General features: G+C 32.6%; 2 protein-coding genes across 2 annotated transcripts; both read left to right on the top strand.

Annotated features, from left to right (window-relative positions):
- The first annotated feature begins 1,238 nt into the window (after nt 1-1,238).
- LOC109180867 lies at nt 1,239-2,991 on the top strand. The gene has a single exon (XM_019330565.1). It carries the CDS (start codon nt 1,507-1,509, stop codon nt 2,929-2,931), a length of 1,425 nt encoding a protein of 474 aa, XP_019186110.1. The 5' UTR covers nt 1,239-1,506; the 3' UTR covers nt 2,932-2,991.
- Nucleotides 2,992-12,717: 9,726 nt separating this feature from the next.
- On the top strand, nt 12,718-19,310 carry LOC109180868 (protein indeterminate-domain 2-like). Its single transcript, XM_019330566.1, has 3 exons — nt 12,718-13,135; nt 16,753-17,152; nt 18,459-19,310. Exons 1-3 carry the CDS (start codon nt 12,964-12,966, stop codon nt 19,165-19,167), a joined length of 1,281 nt encoding a protein of 426 aa, XP_019186111.1. The 5' UTR covers nt 12,718-12,963; the 3' UTR covers nt 19,168-19,310.
- The last annotated feature ends 242 nt before the right edge of the window (nt 19,311-19,552 follow it).

Genomic DNA, 19,552 nt, shown 5'->3' on the forward strand with positions numbered 1-19,552 from the left:
ATGTCCAACATTAAAAAATTGATAAATGTAAATAATTACAAGTTATAGTTTAAATTATATTTGACAATTTTTTAAAGTGGTAAATTTTAATCACCGTATTTGAAAACTATAAAGACTATAAAGCTGAACAAAATTTATATTTTGTTTATTAATAATGTAAACAATTTTGATATAATTTATATTTTGTTTTTACAATAAATAAATAAAATATCTATAATACTAATCTAGTACCTGGTCACATATATTGGTGCGTGTGCGTGCCCCTCTCTCTCTCTCTCTCTCTCTCTATATATATATATATATATATATATATATATATATATATACACACACACATATTATTTACCATTCATAAAAATTTAATTAAAATATAATCAACAATTAAAGTAATTATATAATGATTTTAATAAAATGATAATTAAAGAATAGGAAAAAGATATCATAGATATATGTGTATGATAATAATGATATAGTTATGAAAGTTAGAATTAAATAGTACCGGTGTTATAACGACGTAAGTGTACTTTTGTCTAACAAGAATGTAGTATGAACAATTTTGTCCATTATAATTGAAGTGTACAACATTTAATGAAAAATGTACACCTTTATTAGCATACAAAAAAGGACATAAATCAAGGTGTACATTTAGTTATCATTAATGAATATAAAGTTTTTGATCATATCATTTGAAATAAATTAAAATTTGAATAAAAGGAAAAAAAAAAAGGAATTACAATAAATTAAAGAGTTAATATCTGTCAATGACCTTCTGGTCTAGTAGCACGAAGTGACTCTCTCATATAAAGTTCAAAGGTTCGTGTCTTAATGGGACGTTATTGACTAGATATTAAACGAAATAAAAGATATATTAATTTTAAGATCATCCTAAAATCCTAACTAAATAGCAAGATAGCGACCGGTAATAGGAAGAAATGGAACTTTAACGGTCCAACACCCATTCACACCTTACCTGATGACCCATCTTCTGGTCATGGCAACCTAACCCACCACCCCAAAACTCGTAGTAGTCAACGCCGTCGTAGCGTATATTTTACGTACCTCCCCGCTGTATCATACACTAATATAATGCATAAACAATCCACTTGTGTATACAGTTTGAGAGACATGCATATATAATAATACTCCTTTTTACGTTTGATTTTCGTGTCCTTTAAAGTTCCCTTCAAGATCTCAGATTTTCCAGTTTTAGTTTTAATATATCAGCCGTACAGTTGACGATTTCCCTGCAGGCTGCAGCCTTATACTTCACTTTTTCAACATTTTAAAGCTACCATTATCGGTTTCTTTGAATTTTCAAGGTAGCTTTATATCAATCTGGGAGCTCACCATTAAAGCCCATTGGCTATTGGGGGTTAGTTTTCAATCATCTATCCTTTGTAATTTGACTTATTAAGGATCCAAATTCAGAATCTTGGAGTTTTATGGTGGGATTTTAATTGTTTTTTCTTTTTTCTTTCTGTTTCTGTTGTCAATTAGGATTTAAGGATGAGAAAGTTGTGCTTTCCCAAGTGTAGATTAGGAAGAATAATGGGATGGTTACAGGTTATGCTGGGAGGGCTTGTGATAATTGTGAGCATTTCAAGCTTATTTAGGTTCTACTCTGCTGGGTTTTTGCTGCATAATGAGGATATTTGTCGCCAGTTTTATGGGTTTAAGGATGAATATGTTGTGGAGGGGTTTGATATAAAGGCACTGAGAGCCAGGGTTGAAGAAGTTCTTGACAAGATGGAAAGCCTTCAGGCCAAGCTGGAATCAACAGTTCAAGAAATGGAGAAGAACAGAGATGAGTTGAACAATGGCAATATTTCAAGATTTGAACATAAAAGGTTCTTGGAAGAAGAAGTGATCAGACCTCTCTATGCTGCCCACATTGGTCTCAGGCAGATTAGGTTGCCAAGAAATGAAGGAATAGAAGAGAACGGGACGAGGATTCGGGAGTACCCTTTGATCAACAGCTTTGTGGTTGAGGAGATCAGGAAGTACATAACCCCAAAAGACAACAGGCATGGGAAGATGAACATTTACGGGGCCGAAAAGGTTCACAACACGATAGGCCACGGGTGTGTGGCAATGAAGAAGGAACTGGAAGAGTACATGGATTATGACATTGGTTCTTACTGTAAAGATGATTGGAACCTGGCTCAGAAGCTCATGATCCATGGGTGTGACCCATTGCCCCGACGGAGATGTCTCACTCGAGCCTCCAAGCTCTTTCAGAAGCCATTCCCGATCAACGAGTCCCTCTGGAGGGTCCCCGATGGGAGAAACGTGAGGTGGAGCAATTACCAGTGCAGGAGCTTCGAGTGCCTGTCGAGCAAGAACCCGAGACGGGGGTACACAAAGTGCACGGGGTGCTTCGAAATGGAGAAGGAGAAGCTCAAGTGGGTGGCCAATTCTTCATCATCACCGGGTATCGATTTCTTGATCAGAGATGTTCTGGGGACTAAACCAGGGGAGATAAGAATTGGGATTGACTTTGGGGTTGGGACAGGGAGTTTTGCAGCAAGAATGAGAGAGCAGAATGTGACAATTGTGACCACTGCTCTCAACCTGGGAGCACCCTTTAATGAGATGATAGCTCTAAGGGGTTTAGTTCCTCTCTATCTGACACTCAACCAAAGGCTTCCTTTCTTTGATAACACCATGGATTTGATCCACACAGGGGGATTCTTGGACGGTTGGATCGATCTGCAGCTGCTGGATTTCATCCTTTTCGACTGGGATCGAGTGCTCAGACCCGGGGGATTGCTGTGGATTGATAAATTCTTCTGTAACAGGAAGGAAGTGGATGAGTATATGTACATGTTTCTGCAGTTTAGGTACAAGAAACATAAGTGGGCAATTGCACCAAAGTCCAAGGATGAAGTTTACTTGTCTGCATTGCTGGAGAAACCTCCTAGATCTTTATGATCATTAATTCTTTCTTTTACTCTCATCTTGTTTGTTATACTCAGATTTAGCTTCCACACAGCCCCCTCTGTAACTCATTATAAAGATATTTCGCTTCTCTGATTGTATCAATGTATCATTCACCCAAGAAGATCACAACTTATCACTTCCCAGTTCCCATATATGCTATATCTTATATGGGGTACAATTTAATCCTAGAGGCTCTTTATATAGAAAACATCGTAGAAAGATTACAAACTTTTTACAACTTTTAAGAGATAATAACTATTAAGTTACATCAAAAAATCTTCAAATTTAGTAGATACTAGTACAATAAGATAAGATCTAAGTTAGTGGGCAATATTTGGGAGAAGAGACCAAGATTCAAATCTCGTCGGCAACAGTGTGGAATTATGTTCAAAGTGGAAATCTTTAAATCACCGTGAATTCGTGATTTACATTCTCCCCACATGTTATGTCGGTCGGTTAGAGAAGATAAGATCTAAGTTATTTCAACTAGTACAATAAGAAGATCTAAGGGCAATAAGATCCTAATAAAGTGTTTTTATTTTTGCATTCTCACATTTTTGTCTTTTTGCACTTTTGTCTTTTAAGGATAGTCTTTTTTGGATTTTCAAACCAATCTAAAAATGAAACACTTTAAAATAACTAAAAGATGAGTATACTCGGTAAAATATTTTCTTTGGCGGAAAAGGGAAAAAAATTGGAAGAGTACAATTTAATCCTAAACTAGAGTTCTGCCCAAGTGATACCTTGGAGTTTTTCTTTTAGGGGGTGTTTGGTTGGATGGAAAACATTTTTCATGGAAAATGTTTTCCTAAAAGTGAAGGAAATGATGTTTTATGTTGTTTGGTTGGATAAAAAACATTTTTTGTTGGAAAAAGTTTTCCATGAGAATGAGGAAAACAAATTCCTAGTTCATCCTAGGTATTTTGTTTTCCATGGAAAACTAATATAACAATTTTACCTTCATCATTTTTTATTAATTACTCTTATTATTATTATTATATTATTATAGTGTAAGGTTATATTTGTCATTATACTCATTATTCCTTACCATTCAAAACTCAACCAAACAATGGAATTCATATTCCCAGTAATTTCTTTCCCACCAACCAAACAATGAAATCTATTTTCTTGAAATTTATTTTTCATGGAATTTCAATTCTATTTCCCTTCAAATATTTTTCAGCCAACCAAACGAGCTGTTTAATATTTTTAAATTCACTTTATATATTGTTGTATGATATAGTAATTTTTCTATTAAAAAAAAAGTTAATTAGCGTTTAATAACGATATAGATTATTATAGAGATATTATATGATATTTTTAAATAGTCATATATATGAATAATAAGTATGATTGTATAAAATTTATATTTTGCTGAAATTGTACTTATTTTAATTTGCTAATTTTTTTTTAGAGGAAATATTTTTGTACCTAATTTATTAACTAAATATGTTAACTGTAAATACATTATCCGAATGTTGTTTTGGACAAAAGTACACAATATAAAGTGGATTATTCCAGTCCATGATATAACATTTGCTTGAGAATGGATATTCTCATTGCAAATGCAATAGCTCATTTCATGAAATTCTATTTCTTGCTGTAAAAATCGAATCAAATAGAGGAATAGATATATTCTACGAAATGACATTTCATTTTCAATGTATTCCACGAATCAAATGTCACGGTGGATTAATAACTTTTAGGGAAAATGACACTTTTTTCCCCTAAGTTATATACTTATAGCACTTTTTCCCCCTGAATTATTTAAGTGGCTCTTTTTCCCCCTGAAATGTTAAATGGACATATTTACCCTTAAAATAAATATTTCATTTATTTTTATTCTCCAACAAATTATTACTATAATTTTGTTCAAACCAAACAGATACTATAGCAACCAAACAAAAATATTCCAATTACAATTTATAATCAAAACGCGATATTTAGAGTTTATTAAAATCGCGAACTGGAATGTCCGGTTCATGTTTTGAACTGAAAAAATAAAATACATTTATTGTTGAATTTAGACTATTTTAAAATAAAAAATAAAATTTTAAAATAAAGACGGTTCAAAATCGCGAACTGGATCCGGAACCGCCGGTTCACGGTTCATGATCCAATTTTTTTTATTCTTAAATTTAATAAATTGAAATTCAAATATTGAGTTCTAAATCTGAATCATAACTGAAAACTTTTAATTCGATTGCTATAGTGTCTGTTCAATTCGAATCGAACCGTGGTAATCGCTACATATACGCAATAATTTGTTGGAGAAGTAAAATAAATAAAATGTTTACTTTAAGGGTAGAAATGTCAATTTAATATATTAGGGGAAAAAACTACCACTTTTAAAATAATTGAGAGGGTTAATGTGCTTACATAAATAATTGAGGGGGAAAAAGTGCTATAAGTATATAACTTAGGGGGAAAAAGTGCCATTTTCCCTAACTTTTATAAATGTGTTATATGATTATTACGGAGTAAATACATACTAATATACTTAGTGATTTTTATATAAGTTGGTTAAATGTGTAGTATAATTTTAAGTTGACAATTACTTTTTATTTAAAATCTGTAGTATAATTTTACTTTTTATTCTCATACTAGTTTTTCACGTGCATTGCGCGAATGAGATAATGCTTAATGTTTATTTTTAAATAAGTACTTCAAAGTATATCAATGCAAAATTATATAGGATATGTTCATACATATGCAATTAAATGTTGAATTTGTTTATTTAAATCGGTAATATATGAGAGATTGATTATTAATTGTCACTAAAATAAACGTTTGTAATTTTGTAAAAAGGCTAGTCTAAATACTTAGTCTAAAAATGATAGTCTAAATAAATATTATTTTTTATTTGAATTTTTCTAAGTCTTTTTAATTCTCTTTTGTGTGGTATTGTCATTGTCTTCTTCTTCAATACTTGTTGTTATTATTATTATTATTATTATTATTATTATTATTATTATTATTATTATTTATTGGTAATGTGTTATGTGCAATTGGGTTACTAGTGGTAATATAGAGGACAGCGTCATGCAATGAGATTATAGTGTAGGAAGCTGTGGATTTGCCTCGTTGTCTTTGTGTATATGACTGGAATCTTAGTTGTACTATGAACTCTTGATCTTGCAAGTGTCTATTGATATTTGGCAGTGGTAGTTTTTTCCCCTACATGTTTCTTGTGTTATGAGATGTGTGTCATACATTCTCATGTGAAAGTATTGAACAAAATATTAATATTTATTATATTTTTAGAAGGTTAATGAGTAGTACCTTTTGTTCTAGTTTCGTAACGTGTTTACTTGATAGTAACAACAATGAATTTGCAAGTATTCCGAATAGTAATGCCGCAATATGTCTAGTTTCATTAATAGTTTCCACATCCATTTTGTACCTATTCATTTTGAAGTTCATATTTTTGGAATTAGTATGAATGAGTACAGTGTAATTAAGCTGCATGCCGAACTGATGCACATTAAGTTTCGAACTTATGCACCTTAATTAAGCTGAAAAATATTTTATAAAACTATGACAAATTGAAAAAAGTTTTAGTAATTTAGTAAAAAACTAATACGGAGTATCTTATTATACTATACTAGTTTTTTACGCGCATTGCGCGATTGGGATAATGCCCAATGCTTTTTTGTTAAATAAGTACTTTAAAGTATATTAAGGCAGGATTATATTGCAATTGTTCATGCATAGATAATTGAAGGTTGAATTTGCGTATTTAAATAGGTAATTCTTCTCCAAAGGTTGAGTCCCCAATTCAAAGGGCCCCCCACACTCCGACCCGACAGAGCATTGTGGGAAGTTGTAAATCACGGTGACTCAATGGTTCAGCAGACAGGGCCAAATGCTGATACGCACAAGGAATCTGCCCACTTTGGACATAATTCCCGCACTGCCGCCGCCGAGGTTCAAACCTTGGTCTCTTCTCCCAAATACTACCCACTAAACCATTGAGCTAAGCCCGTGCGAGTTAAATAGGTAATTCTAAGTTTGCAAATGCAAGATAATATAGTCAAGATTGATTATAATTGTCAATAAAATAATTGTATAGGTATAGTTGAAACCAAATACGGGACATAAGTGAGAACAAAAATTAGGGCATAAAATATTAAATATATACTAATATTGTTTGAGGAGATTCCGACATTAGGATTTGTGGTTAAGTTCTATTAAGACTTTAATATTAGAATTAGATTAACGGTGTAGTTATAATTCTATATTAGACTTTAATATTAGAATTAGACTAACGGTGAATTAACGGAAAAGTTAAATGGATAATCATATAATTAAGGATAAATTAGAAAATCTTAAAAGAAAAAAATTAAAACCTGAACAATATGAACCATTCATTTGATTTAATAATTCGGCGATCATTTTTTATACCCAATGTTAATAATTAAATAAATTCGCTGGTCAAATTCGCTAACGCTAACCGCTAACTGTTGATTGTTAAACAAGGACATTGCGAGGTAGTTCTCACTTCAATTTGTTGTGTGATTTGAATACTCTCTTTGATTGTCACAAAATCTCTCAAAGTAGTTAATATGGTTGGCTTTATTAATTATATTTTTTAAATTTTTTCATGATATTAATAAAATACTTGGTAAATAAATATATAGCATTATTTTGTATTATAACTTTGATATTTAATTAGAAAAATAGTGCACAAAAAAGATAATAGATAATGTAGTGAATATAATCAATTGATGAATTTGAATGTAAAAATTTTTACATTTGAAAAAAATTAAGACAATATAACTAATGAAAATATTTCTTTTAATTAATTTATTGATAATTAATATTTTTTTTGCACTGAATAAAGACATTGTAAGGACAATGTAGCGAATATAATCAATTAATAAATTTGAATATAAAGAATTTTTATATTGAAGAAAAATAAAGACAATATAACTAATAAAATTATTTCTCTTATTTAATTTATTGATAATGAATAATTTTTTTTTTGAATAAAGGCATTATGGACACATAATTCTAAATTAAAGAAATGCATATGTATTATTTTTTGTTGTAAATACTAAATTATTATTTATATATAATTTAATAAGAGTAAAATAGAGTACTAATTATGCCAACTTTGATTGGGATGAGGTTCGAACCTAAGACTTTTTTTATTAAAATCAATGAGTAAGTTAACGATGAACTAACGGCAATTCTTAAAATTTTAACGGAATTAGTAACGGTGTGTGGGTATTTTAGAAAATTTTAGTGTAAAATTTAAATCTGATCAATCTTTTAATCAATATGAGCCATTCATTTGATTAAAATCTGTGACCGCCATTTTTTCTACCCATTATAGGCCTAACTCTCTTGGACTCTTATTAGTGTATATATATATATATATATATATATATATATATATATATATATATATATATATATATATATATATATATATATATATATATATATATATATATATATATATATATATGCATTGCATTTGCTTAATCCTTAAATTATTATTTAGCTAAAGTGTCATCCCGCACCATGAACCATATCTGATTATACATGTCGCACCATGATCTTTCATAACGTATATATATTTCGAACCATCAACCATTAATTTTTCTTCGCCTAATTTTTTTTTATAAATTACCTACAAGTTACATAATAAAATGCTGACATGGATTTTTTTTTTCTTTTCTCTTTTTTTTTTTTTTCTTTTTACTTCTAGCACCTTGATCAGTCGTTATATCGTAGACCGCGGTGCACATGCACCGCGGTAAAAAATGGCGCCGTTTCTTTAAGTAAAGAAACGGACCCCGTTATCGGTAACGGAATCCGCATGTTTGGTGTATTAAACACCAACTGACACTACAGTATATCTAAACCGACACTACCTCACGACAAATGAAACTGCAGTTATATCAAAATGATACTGTAGTTGTGATGAAATGAAACTGCAGTGTATATAAAATGAAACTGAATAATATTTCACATATTTGAGTGTATATTGTGCAATGAAGCTTTAATTATATCAAAATGATCATATAGTTGTGTTTTAATAAAACTATAGTGTATATAAAATAAAATTAAACAACATTTTAACATATTTGAGTCTATAAATATCGAATGAAATTGTAGTTATATCAAAATGAAACTATAATTGTGTTGAACTGAAATTGCAGTGTATACAAAATGAAACTGAATAACAAAGTCACTTTTTTGCGGAAGGGTGCGAAACAGCGGAAAACAAATGCCGTTTCTTTTCATTTAACAAAACGACGTCGTTTTGATGCGCGGTGCATAATCGATTATGCACCGTGGTGCACGATATAATTTGCGCACCTTGGTCATAGCTTTGTGTGTGGCGGAATTTCCTATGGAGACAGGAATAAATGAGGTTACCCATGAATATACGTTATGAAAGGTCGGGGTGTACACATTATGTGGCATGAATAATCATATATATATGGTTCATGGTGTGGGATGACAATTTAGCTTTATTATTTAAATAGTGGATTTTAACATTAATGTTAGGTTTTAATTACCTTCGTGGTTCTAGCTAGGGGCAGGGTCTTGTGGAAGAATGATTAGTTCGACGAACTTTGGAAAAATGACCAAGAATCGAGTCTCATCAGCGGCAGTGTGGGAGCAACCTCTCAAAGTGAGGGGGGTTCCTTGTGCACAGTGAGCACAGGTTGGGGGTTACATCAGTGTGGGAGCAACCTCTCAAAGTGAGGGGGGTTTCTTGTGCGCAGTGAGCACAAATCTAGCCTCTGTGGTTCATGTTCAGTTGAGTTACCATGATTTACATCCCCCCAAATGCTCTGTTGGGGGGACCTCTCAAAGTGAGGGGGGTTTCTTGTGCGCAGTAAGCACAAGTCTAGCCTCTGTGGTTCATGTTCAGTTGAGTTACCATGATTTACATCCCCCAAATGCTCTGTCGGGGGGACCTCTCAAAGTGAGGGGGGTTTCTTGTGCGCAGTGAGCACAAGTCTAGCCTCTGTGGTTCATGTTCAGTTGAGTTACCATGCTTTACATCCCCCCAAATGCTCTGTCGGGGGGTTGGGGTTCTTCCTTTGGAGTTACCATGATTTACATCCCCCAAATGCTCTGTCGAGGGGTTGGGGTTCTTCCTTTGGAAGAATGATTAGTTCTACGAAGTTGAGACCACAAAGTTTTAAAAAAAAAGTAGAACATAAAAATTAAATCAAAAACATGAATAACAATTAATTTTACACCATAGTTAAATCTAATCTAATAGATAAAAAGTAGTGTCATTTTCTTGTTATTAAATGCGCCTATCTTGTAGAGATAAGTACAATGAAGAAATGCAGAAACAGTAGCTATCCATTCAAGGACAAAAATTTATACTCTTCCACTCTGTTGATTGTTTTTTAGAATCGTCCTCTTCAGCTCTTCTAGTTGTTTGATGATTGTTATTGAGAAATGAGAAGTCATCTTCTTTCTTCTTCTTCTTCTTCTTCTTCTTCTTCTTCTTCTTCTTCTTTTTTTTTTTTTTTTTTTTTTTTTTTTTTTTTTTTTTTTTTTTTATAGAATAGTCATCTCTTTGTTTTTTCTTCTCCCAAATCTTTGTTTTTTTTGTTTTTTGTTTTTGTTTTTTTTTTTCTCGGTGAAATGAATGGCATCGGTTGGTGAAGAGTTGGGGGTGGCATGAATATTGGTTCAAAATAATTTTTAAATTATGTGTTTGCAGTTGAGTTAATTTGAAATTTTATATTTATAGTTAACAGTTTATGTACTTGTTAATAAATTAAATACATATAACATATTAATTACATGCATATAATATGTTAACTAGAGACGTACACATAATATATTGCAACATATTATATGTTTTATTGCATATAAACTGGTAACTGAACTCTGAAGGAACATAATAAGTCAATTACAAGCATATAACTTTTGAATATTATAATGATATATAAGAAATAATGCTTTTGCTCTCCTAATTGTTTTTTAGTTATAAATCTAATTCTCTCTTTCGATTTTTGTAGATGGATGTGGTCCTTTTTTAGTACTATCGACTCTATTACAATGCAGTATTTATTCATAATTACTCTCTCAATTTACTGAAGCAAAATATTATTTTGTTAGGCACCATGTAATTAAAAAAAAAAAATCATTTTGTCCGCGACATCAGCTTAACTGAACGCCAGGTCATCAAAACAAGATGAAACCTAGAAAAATGATAAATGTAAGAATTTTACAAAGTTTATATATCAAATTGGCTATTATTTTAAACCAAGGGGTTAATTGAGCACTTGTGAGTGATAGATGAGTCTATTTGTATATACAATTGCAGGGAAACTAGAGTGACCCAATCACTATTCATACTGCTCCCAAAGTAAAATATTTACAATTGAAACAATATATTAGTCTAATTGTTTTAGCATTAGTTTACTTAAATGAATACCTTTTTAATTAGCAGACTCCAATTACTTTATTTTTGCGTTAATACTTAAAATGTCATCGATTATAGTGATTTTTCTCACTTTCGTTCTAAACGATTTTGATGACATAATGTAGTCACAGACTTTTATGTTTTTACTCAATTTAGTCCCCTGTTTGTTATTCCATTCATCAGTTTTTTGTACTTTTGGTCCCACGACTATAGTGGCACTGGCAGAATTAATCTACGACTTTTGAACCTTGCAATTTTAGTCTACGACTATTGATTTTTTTGCAAAAATGGTCCTTCCGGCCATTTTTCCGTCAAAATTTTACCGAAAAAAAAAATTCTCTATTTTTAGCCGGGTTAAAATTGACATTTTTACTTATCTCAAAAAATTAAAAGAAAAAAATTGATATTTGACTACATACAATATTACTGGGCTATATACTACTACCCTAGGCGGCGGAGTTCCTGGAGCAAGCAGGGCTGTCAGTAAGCGGCGGAGCGGCCGTGGCGTTCCCCGGGCTAGTTGGGTTATCCGGCAGCAGCATTGGAGGCGGAGCCAGGCATTGGAGGCGGAGCCAGCACGTCTGCCAGATCATCCGAAGACATCGAAAAAGTAAAATGTCAATTTTAACCCGGCTAAAAATAAAGATTTTTTTTCCGGTGAAATTTTGACAGAAAAGTGGCCGGAAGGACCATTTTTGCAAAAAAATCAATAGTCGTGGACTAAAATTGCAAGGTTCAAAAGTCGTGAGTCAATTTTGCCAGTGCCACTATAGTCGTGGGATCAAAAGTGCAAAAAACTCTTCCATTCATTTTAGTGTAAAATAGATGGACAATTTAATAATTTCAATATTGACATCTCTTTCTTCTAGACCTGCGAAGTATGTAATCCTTCTTTCTTTTACGAATTACTTCCCGACTTGCAAATCAAATTTTATATTCACAGGTTTGGGAGTAATTCATAAAAGAAAGAAAGATTTCGCACTTCGCAGGTTTAGAAGAAAGAGATGTCAATATTGAAATTACTAAATTGTCTCTCTATTTAACACCAAATGGACGAAATAACAAACAAATGATTAAATGGAGCAAAAACACAAAAGTTGAAAATTATATTATGTCACCAAAACTGCTTAGGACAAAATTGAGAAAAATTACTATAGTTGATGATCATTTTGATATTAATTCCTCTATTTTTTGGTTACGAAAGAGGTGGTCACTCGAACTGCAATTACTTTTTTAATGCAGTTGATTTTTAATTTTTAACTAACTTTTTAATTAAGTATGCAAAATAGAGCAAACCGCAAATAAGAATGGTTTCTCCTGTATTCATCTTGTGACAACAATTAATATAATTATATTAAGCAAAACTCTTTATACTATCTCTCCTTTTTCTCTCTCTCTCTCACCAGAAATTTAGGAGAATTTTCTGGTTCTTGTCCTTCCTATGCAAATCCCAAATCCCAAGTTTTGTTTCTACGTGTGGTGAAAAAGACAATACCAAAGAATATATACACACACAAGAACAAGAAAAGTGAGAGGAGGCTCTCTTTAAAAGGGTTTCAAAACCAAAAAACAGTAGAGGTCTGTTGTTTTAGCCTTTTCCCCTTGTGTTTTCAATGCCAAATAATATTTCAGAAGGAGATGGCGGCGGCGCTGCCAGCTTCTCTTCTGAGAATAACGGCGAGGAAGAAGCTGCTTTGCAAACTTTGGACCAATTTGGATCCACTGATCCACACCAACTTGAACCTTCCATTTCTAAGAAGAGAAGAAAACTCCCTGGAAATCCTGGTAATTAATTCTTTATCTTTTACACTACCTATATTCTAATTTACAATCAGTGAGTGATAATAATTGATTAATAATGCTTTTAATGTTAGTAATAAGTTGTTTAAAATCTTTTTCTGCTTATATATATACATGTGAAGTGTTTGTATGATATAATATGTGGGTTTTTTCAGAAGATAAGCTCTTCAGTGATCTTTTCTTGAAGTTTTAGATTACCAATTGCATGAGTTTATAATAGGCCAATAATAAGAAAGACTGAAATGTCAATAACTTTTAGTGAAAATTTTAGAAGAAATAATAAATCTTAAATACGTGTATAGGGTTCAATTCCTATCTAGTCTAAATGTTGTTAGTTTATACTTTCTTTGTACTCTCATTGGACTTGATGCAGTGGGATGGAAATGATTGACCAGTCTAAGTTGTCTATAGCTGATTGGCTCAAGCCGCTTTTGATAAGAATTAAACTTGTAACATTGTGATTATTAAATCAACAATCTAATTAATCAGCTTGGGTTGGATTGCCCCTAGTAATTCTATTTTTGAAGATGGTCAAAAAGTGATTCAATTTATTACTTTCTTGTGATCTTATTGGACTTGATGCAGTGGGATAGAAATGATTGACCAATCTAAATTGTCTATAACTTATCGGTTCAAACTTCTGCTAAGAATCAAATTTGTAACCTTGTGATCAACAACTTAATCAATTTGACTTGGATTGCTCCTAATAATTCTATTTTTGAAGATGGTAAAAAAAATTCAATTCATATAAGTAATTAGGAAATAATGATAAGATGGGAGAGAGTCGATGCAGCATGTAATTGCTTATGTTTAATTGATGTTGTATATTTAATGTTGATTAGGTTTAAGAATAATGATAATAAATAAATAAATAAAAAAGATGAATAGTCAACCCAAAGGGATTAGAATACGAGGGTTGTTGAAGCATTCAATTATTGGTTGGGGGAGTTCAATCAATAATTGGAGAGATCTATTGCAGGCGAGCCGTGCAGGCCCTCATCACATCATTTTTCTTTTTTTCTTTTTTTCTTTTTTTTTTTTTAATTTGCTTTAAATTTTTAACTATTTAAGACAAGACATCTCCTATTCCTATTGCATGCTTGGAATCTCATGCCTGGATCTTTAAATAAATTCGTTTAATTGTATCTCTTTTTTTTTTTTTTTTTTTTTTTTATCAAAGGGGAGGGATACTCCGAGCTAATTGTATCTCATTAATTTTTAATGATAATGAATAAATAAATAATTACAATATCAATGAATAAGAAATTCATTTGTGATATGAGTCCATATATTACTATCATCTAACACATCATGTATATAGGTGTACAATGAATATAAGTTTGTATATATAATAATATATTGTACTTTGACTCTTTTCTAATCCTTCTCTCTTCTCTTGCCATTCGATCATGATCCCCGGTTGGTCATTTCTAAATAAAGTATTTTTTTTTTTTTTTTGTGAGGAGAAAAACTTACAATGTTCTATATATATTTTTTTGAAAGTTACATTAATGCTCTATATAAAAATATGTAAATCGCAAAGGGAATGTAAATTGCACTAGGAAGTGTTGGTCATAGGCAAGCAACAAATCTAGAAGAGGGGTGGGATGGGGTGGGGGAAGGTTTAATATATAGACTTTCTAAAACTTTTTAAATCGCAAAATACTATCAAGAGTTTTTGCAGTGGAAGGGTTAAGCTTGCTTAAATTTAATTTGTAGCATTTGCAAGAGTTAGAAAGTAGAGCGTGTGTGTTTGAGCTCAAGCAAGCATAAAATAAAGAGTATGGTAAGAGATAGAGAAATTGAGAATATATTTTTTTTATAATGGTTCGAGAACTCCCTACTCCACTTTTCTCCTTAACCCAAAGAGATTTCACTAGTATGATATGAATAAAAGTGAAAGTTTCGCCTTTCACAGTAGTTGTAAACTAATTAAGCCAACTAGGTTACTTGCAACCAAAAAAATAAAAAATAAAAAAAAAAACCCTAGCCTTATGATCATTCTTAAAATGACTTTCTTCACTAAACTGTGTGTTCTACACTGCATAATCTTCAACGTCAAAGAACGTCCACCAAATCACCTTGAGAGTAAATCTTTAATTAACTTGACCTTTGCAACGAAGAATTGTGTTTGTCTTTTGAAGACTACTAGACACATTATAGATGATTCTTTGAAGCTTTGGAGAGCTTAGAATGACTTTCAAATTGTTAGCTCTCAAAATATCTCAACACTTTCCATATTAGTCAACTTCTCCATCACTTCAGGATAAGCTCTATTTATAGGGCTAGGGGGCCAAAGTTCAAACAACTTTGAATTATGTTATTGGTGCCCCCAGAGACGGTAGGCGCCAAAAGTTACTAAACGTTGCCATCTATTAGAATCAAGCGCTTATCATCACGCTAAAAGTTATAGTTAGTAGCAAAAGAGTAACTTTATTTTCTTATACTTGTGTAGTAGCATCACTACTGGAAATTCTGAAATTTCCGACCACCTGAAAGTGATCTTAAATCAAGTTAAAAGTCTTGTTCCGACAACTTTTGATCTCCGGAAAAACCTTTATTGCTATTTCCGACCACTTTTTGGACTTTTTGGTATCAACTTAATTTAAGATCATTTTCAGGTGGTCGGAAATTTCAGAATTCCCAGTAGTGCATCACGTAACAATAATCCTCATGCAACACTAGATGTAAGCCTCAACTAACATGGTTTCAATGCCTCAATTGTACAACATGTTTTCAATGGGATTCAAACTTGTGAACTACTCTGATACCAATTGCCAAGATCAAGCGTTTACCACTATGTCAAAAGTTATAGCTAGTAGCGAATTTACAACTTTATTTCATTATAAATGCAAAGCAATCAATGCCATGTTTCGATGACAAGATGTTGGACTTTGCCTTCCAAACTACCACCCAACACCATCTCTTCTTTTTCCATTGCATGATTTTATCCTTTGGACTTCCCAAAATACCTTCTAAGTGAAATGATTGGTTTTAAATATTTGTACATAAAAGTAGGTCTGCAGCTTATTTGAATGTATCTTAATGTTAGGAGTCCTTAAGAATATAACGTGTCTAACAACTCTTTTTCACAAAGCACAAATTTTTATTCCTCGTACTGACATTATTTGTCAGCCGTACTATATATCCTCAGAAGATTTTGAAATTTTTTGCCTTGAGATGATTTGTTGTACCCTTACTAAGGTAGTTCTTATTCAAAGTGCTATCAGATGATAAAGCCGCATATACTGGAAGACCTTAGCTTAACTGTACTAATGAATGATAATGGTTTATCATATCGTGGATAGCTTTGCTAATCATGTCTGGTGAGAAAATTTGTCAACATATGATAGAACTATATAAGGTAATATTTGCCATATAACTTCTGTTAGTGAACGATTTTGTTGAACAATGATCAAAGTCCTATTTTGAGCTTTATAAGTAATCATATTACTGCAAAGATTTGGGGCTCTAAATTCCTAATCTTACAAGATTGAATAGCATCAAAATCTATACAATATAATTTCTTAAGTCTTAACCAATGCAATCATTATTTTGTTGAATGATTTTGTTGTTTATTTGGTGAAAATGCATATATGCAGATCCAAGCGCTGAAGTGATTGCCTTGTCACCAAAGACATTAATGGCGACGAACCGATTCGTTTGTGAAATATGCAACAAAGGTTTCCAGAGAGACCAAAACCTCCAACTCCACAGAAGAGGCCACAATCTTCCATGGAAGCTAAAGCAAAGAATGAGCTCCTCAGAGATGAAGAAGAAGGTGTACATTTGCCCCGAGGCTTCATGCATCCACCATAACCCAGCCCGAGCTCTAGGAGATCTTACAGGGATCAAGAAACACTACTCCAGAAAACATGGCGAGAAGAGATGGAAATGTGACAAGTGCTCTAAGAAATATGCTGTTCAATCTGACTGGAAAGCGCATGCAAAGGTTTGTGGTACCAAGGAGTACACATGTGACTGTGGCACCATCTTCTCCAGGTAATAATCAATTAATTATATATGTGCATGCTATATATGCCCCATCTCACTTAACACCAACCAATTACATACCCTTATATTATACATTCGTCCAAAAGGCTGAACCCCAATCAACCCTAAGACCGCCCACACCCCGACCCGACAGAGCATTTGGGAGGATACCCTTATATTATACATGAACTAATTACTGGTTGTACGTTCATGTGGATCTTCAATTCAGTTGGGTGGAGGCTGGTGTAAGGCCAAGTCCAGCATCAGGTAGATAGGAGATTATTGTTGGGCATAGACCTCCAAATCTAGCTAGTACCATGTATCTTGAAAATGTGCGGCATAAGGAAACAAAGTTGTCTTTTATTATCATTATTATTAGCTATAACTTTTGGCATAATGGTAAGATCATTATTCTATGGACCATGGTTCATATAACTATGTGGACCACAAATAAAAAGTACATTATTTATGTACATAAAGTACATTATTTGAAAGTATATTATTTGAATATTGAAAGTACATTATTTTGTATATTATCAAATAATGTACATTCAGTACACATAATATACTTTTAGTATATTAAAAATGTACATTGAATTCATAGAAAGTACATTATTTGAGTACTGAAAGTATATTATTTTATATATTATCAAATAATGTACATTTAGTACACAAATAATGTACTTTTAATATATTAAAAATGTACATTGTATTCATGAAAAAAATACATTATTTTGTATATTTCAAATCATGTACCTTCAGGCTTCAGTACACAAATAATATACTTTTAGTGTATTAAAAATGTATCTTGTATTCATGGTCCATAGACAAATTAAATTTGTCCATTGTGGTAAGGGCCTGATCTAACAAGTACATAGTATCAGGGCTAAGTCAGGAGAGCAATTCTCACCGTCCCTCGAAAATGTGACAGCCCAGTATAAAGAAATAAAATTGAGCCCTTCATTGCTAGCCCTATAGCTTTTGATATAGTGATAAGGCAATTTATATCGTGCACCAGGGCGCGCATTGCATTGTGCGCTCTGATGCAAAACGGCGTCGTTTTACGTAACTGTATAAAAGAATACACATAATTGTATAAACAAACACATATAACTGTATAAAAAAATACACATAATTGTATAAACAAATACACATAATGATATAAACAAATACACATAATCACGTCAACTCCCTTCCGCGCATCCTAAACGTCGGTTTGGGAGCCGCAGGACGCACAGTGCTGCACGCGCCGTGGTGCAGGGTATAATGATAAGCGCTTGATAATTGACAAATTTTATTGTTGTGTTTTGTGCAGAAGAGATAGTTTCGTGACTCATAGAGCATTTTGTGACGCCTTAGCTGAAGAAAACACCAAAGTCTTGAACACACATGGCTTGCAAGACGCCTCTGATCTCAACCCATCATCTCCTACCAACTTACCTGAAATCATCCAATCCGACATGATGAAAACCCCATCCCGCGACTTTTTGCCGGCACCGCCGCCGCCCAAGCCCTTAAACATGGCTCCAAGCATGTTTTCCGGCAGCTCTCCGACCACCCTCTTTTCTCCCCCGAAAATCATGCCAGCAGCTTCGTCCTCTTTTCTACCCAACATGTCTGCCACAGCCTTGTTACAGAAAGCCGCTCAAATCGGTGCGACCACAAGTACTAATAACATTGTGTGCTCTCCAATGGTACAAAGAGGCTTTGGTTCTTCCATGGAGCCATCGCTTATTAACGACGGAATTCAAGTACAAACCGATAAGTCTCAGCTAGCCGGCGTTATTAGTGGGTTTTACTATCATCAAAATCAGAATTTGAGTTCAGGTCTGGATTTACAAAAGGTGGCAGGGAATAAGGAGATGATGAGAAGGGATGAGAATTTAACAGTAGACTTTTTGGGGGTGGGAGGTAGGAACTTTCATGAGCTCCAACACCAAGAAATGGGACTTGAAAATGAAGCAGTTATTAGTCAGCAGAGGATGCAAGGTTTGAGTGCTGTGTGGGATGTTAGAGAAGTTTAATCTGCAAGGGGGTTTTGATGTGTGTTGCAAGGCTAATTTCTTTGGATTTTTTCCATGTATATTTTTAATAATTTGATTATGTATACAATTGCAAGTTCAACATTTGGTCGATGATGTAAATGTGTATGCTTTATTTCCACCAACAACTAGCTGAACACAAAGATATATATAGAAATAGGCCGGATTTTGATGATTTGTTAAAGGTTAGTAAAAGTCTAGAACAGGTGAATAGACTTTTTAAAGGTTTTTAAAAATAAGAATAATTTTGTACTTGAAAACTTAAAAGATCGACTAAGTTAATTGTTCAACGTAATAGATGATGTAAGTTTAATTGTACATGTTTCTCTTGTTAGTTTGAATCTATTTGGGGGCTTTAGTTCATTAA

This window comes from Ipomoea nil, unplaced genomic scaffold (assembly GCF_001879475.1).
Source record: "Ipomoea nil cultivar Tokyo-kokei standard unplaced genomic scaffold, Asagao_1.1 scaffold1043, whole genome shotgun sequence".
NCBI lineage: Eukaryota > Viridiplantae > Streptophyta > Magnoliopsida > Solanales > Convolvulaceae > Ipomoea > Ipomoea nil.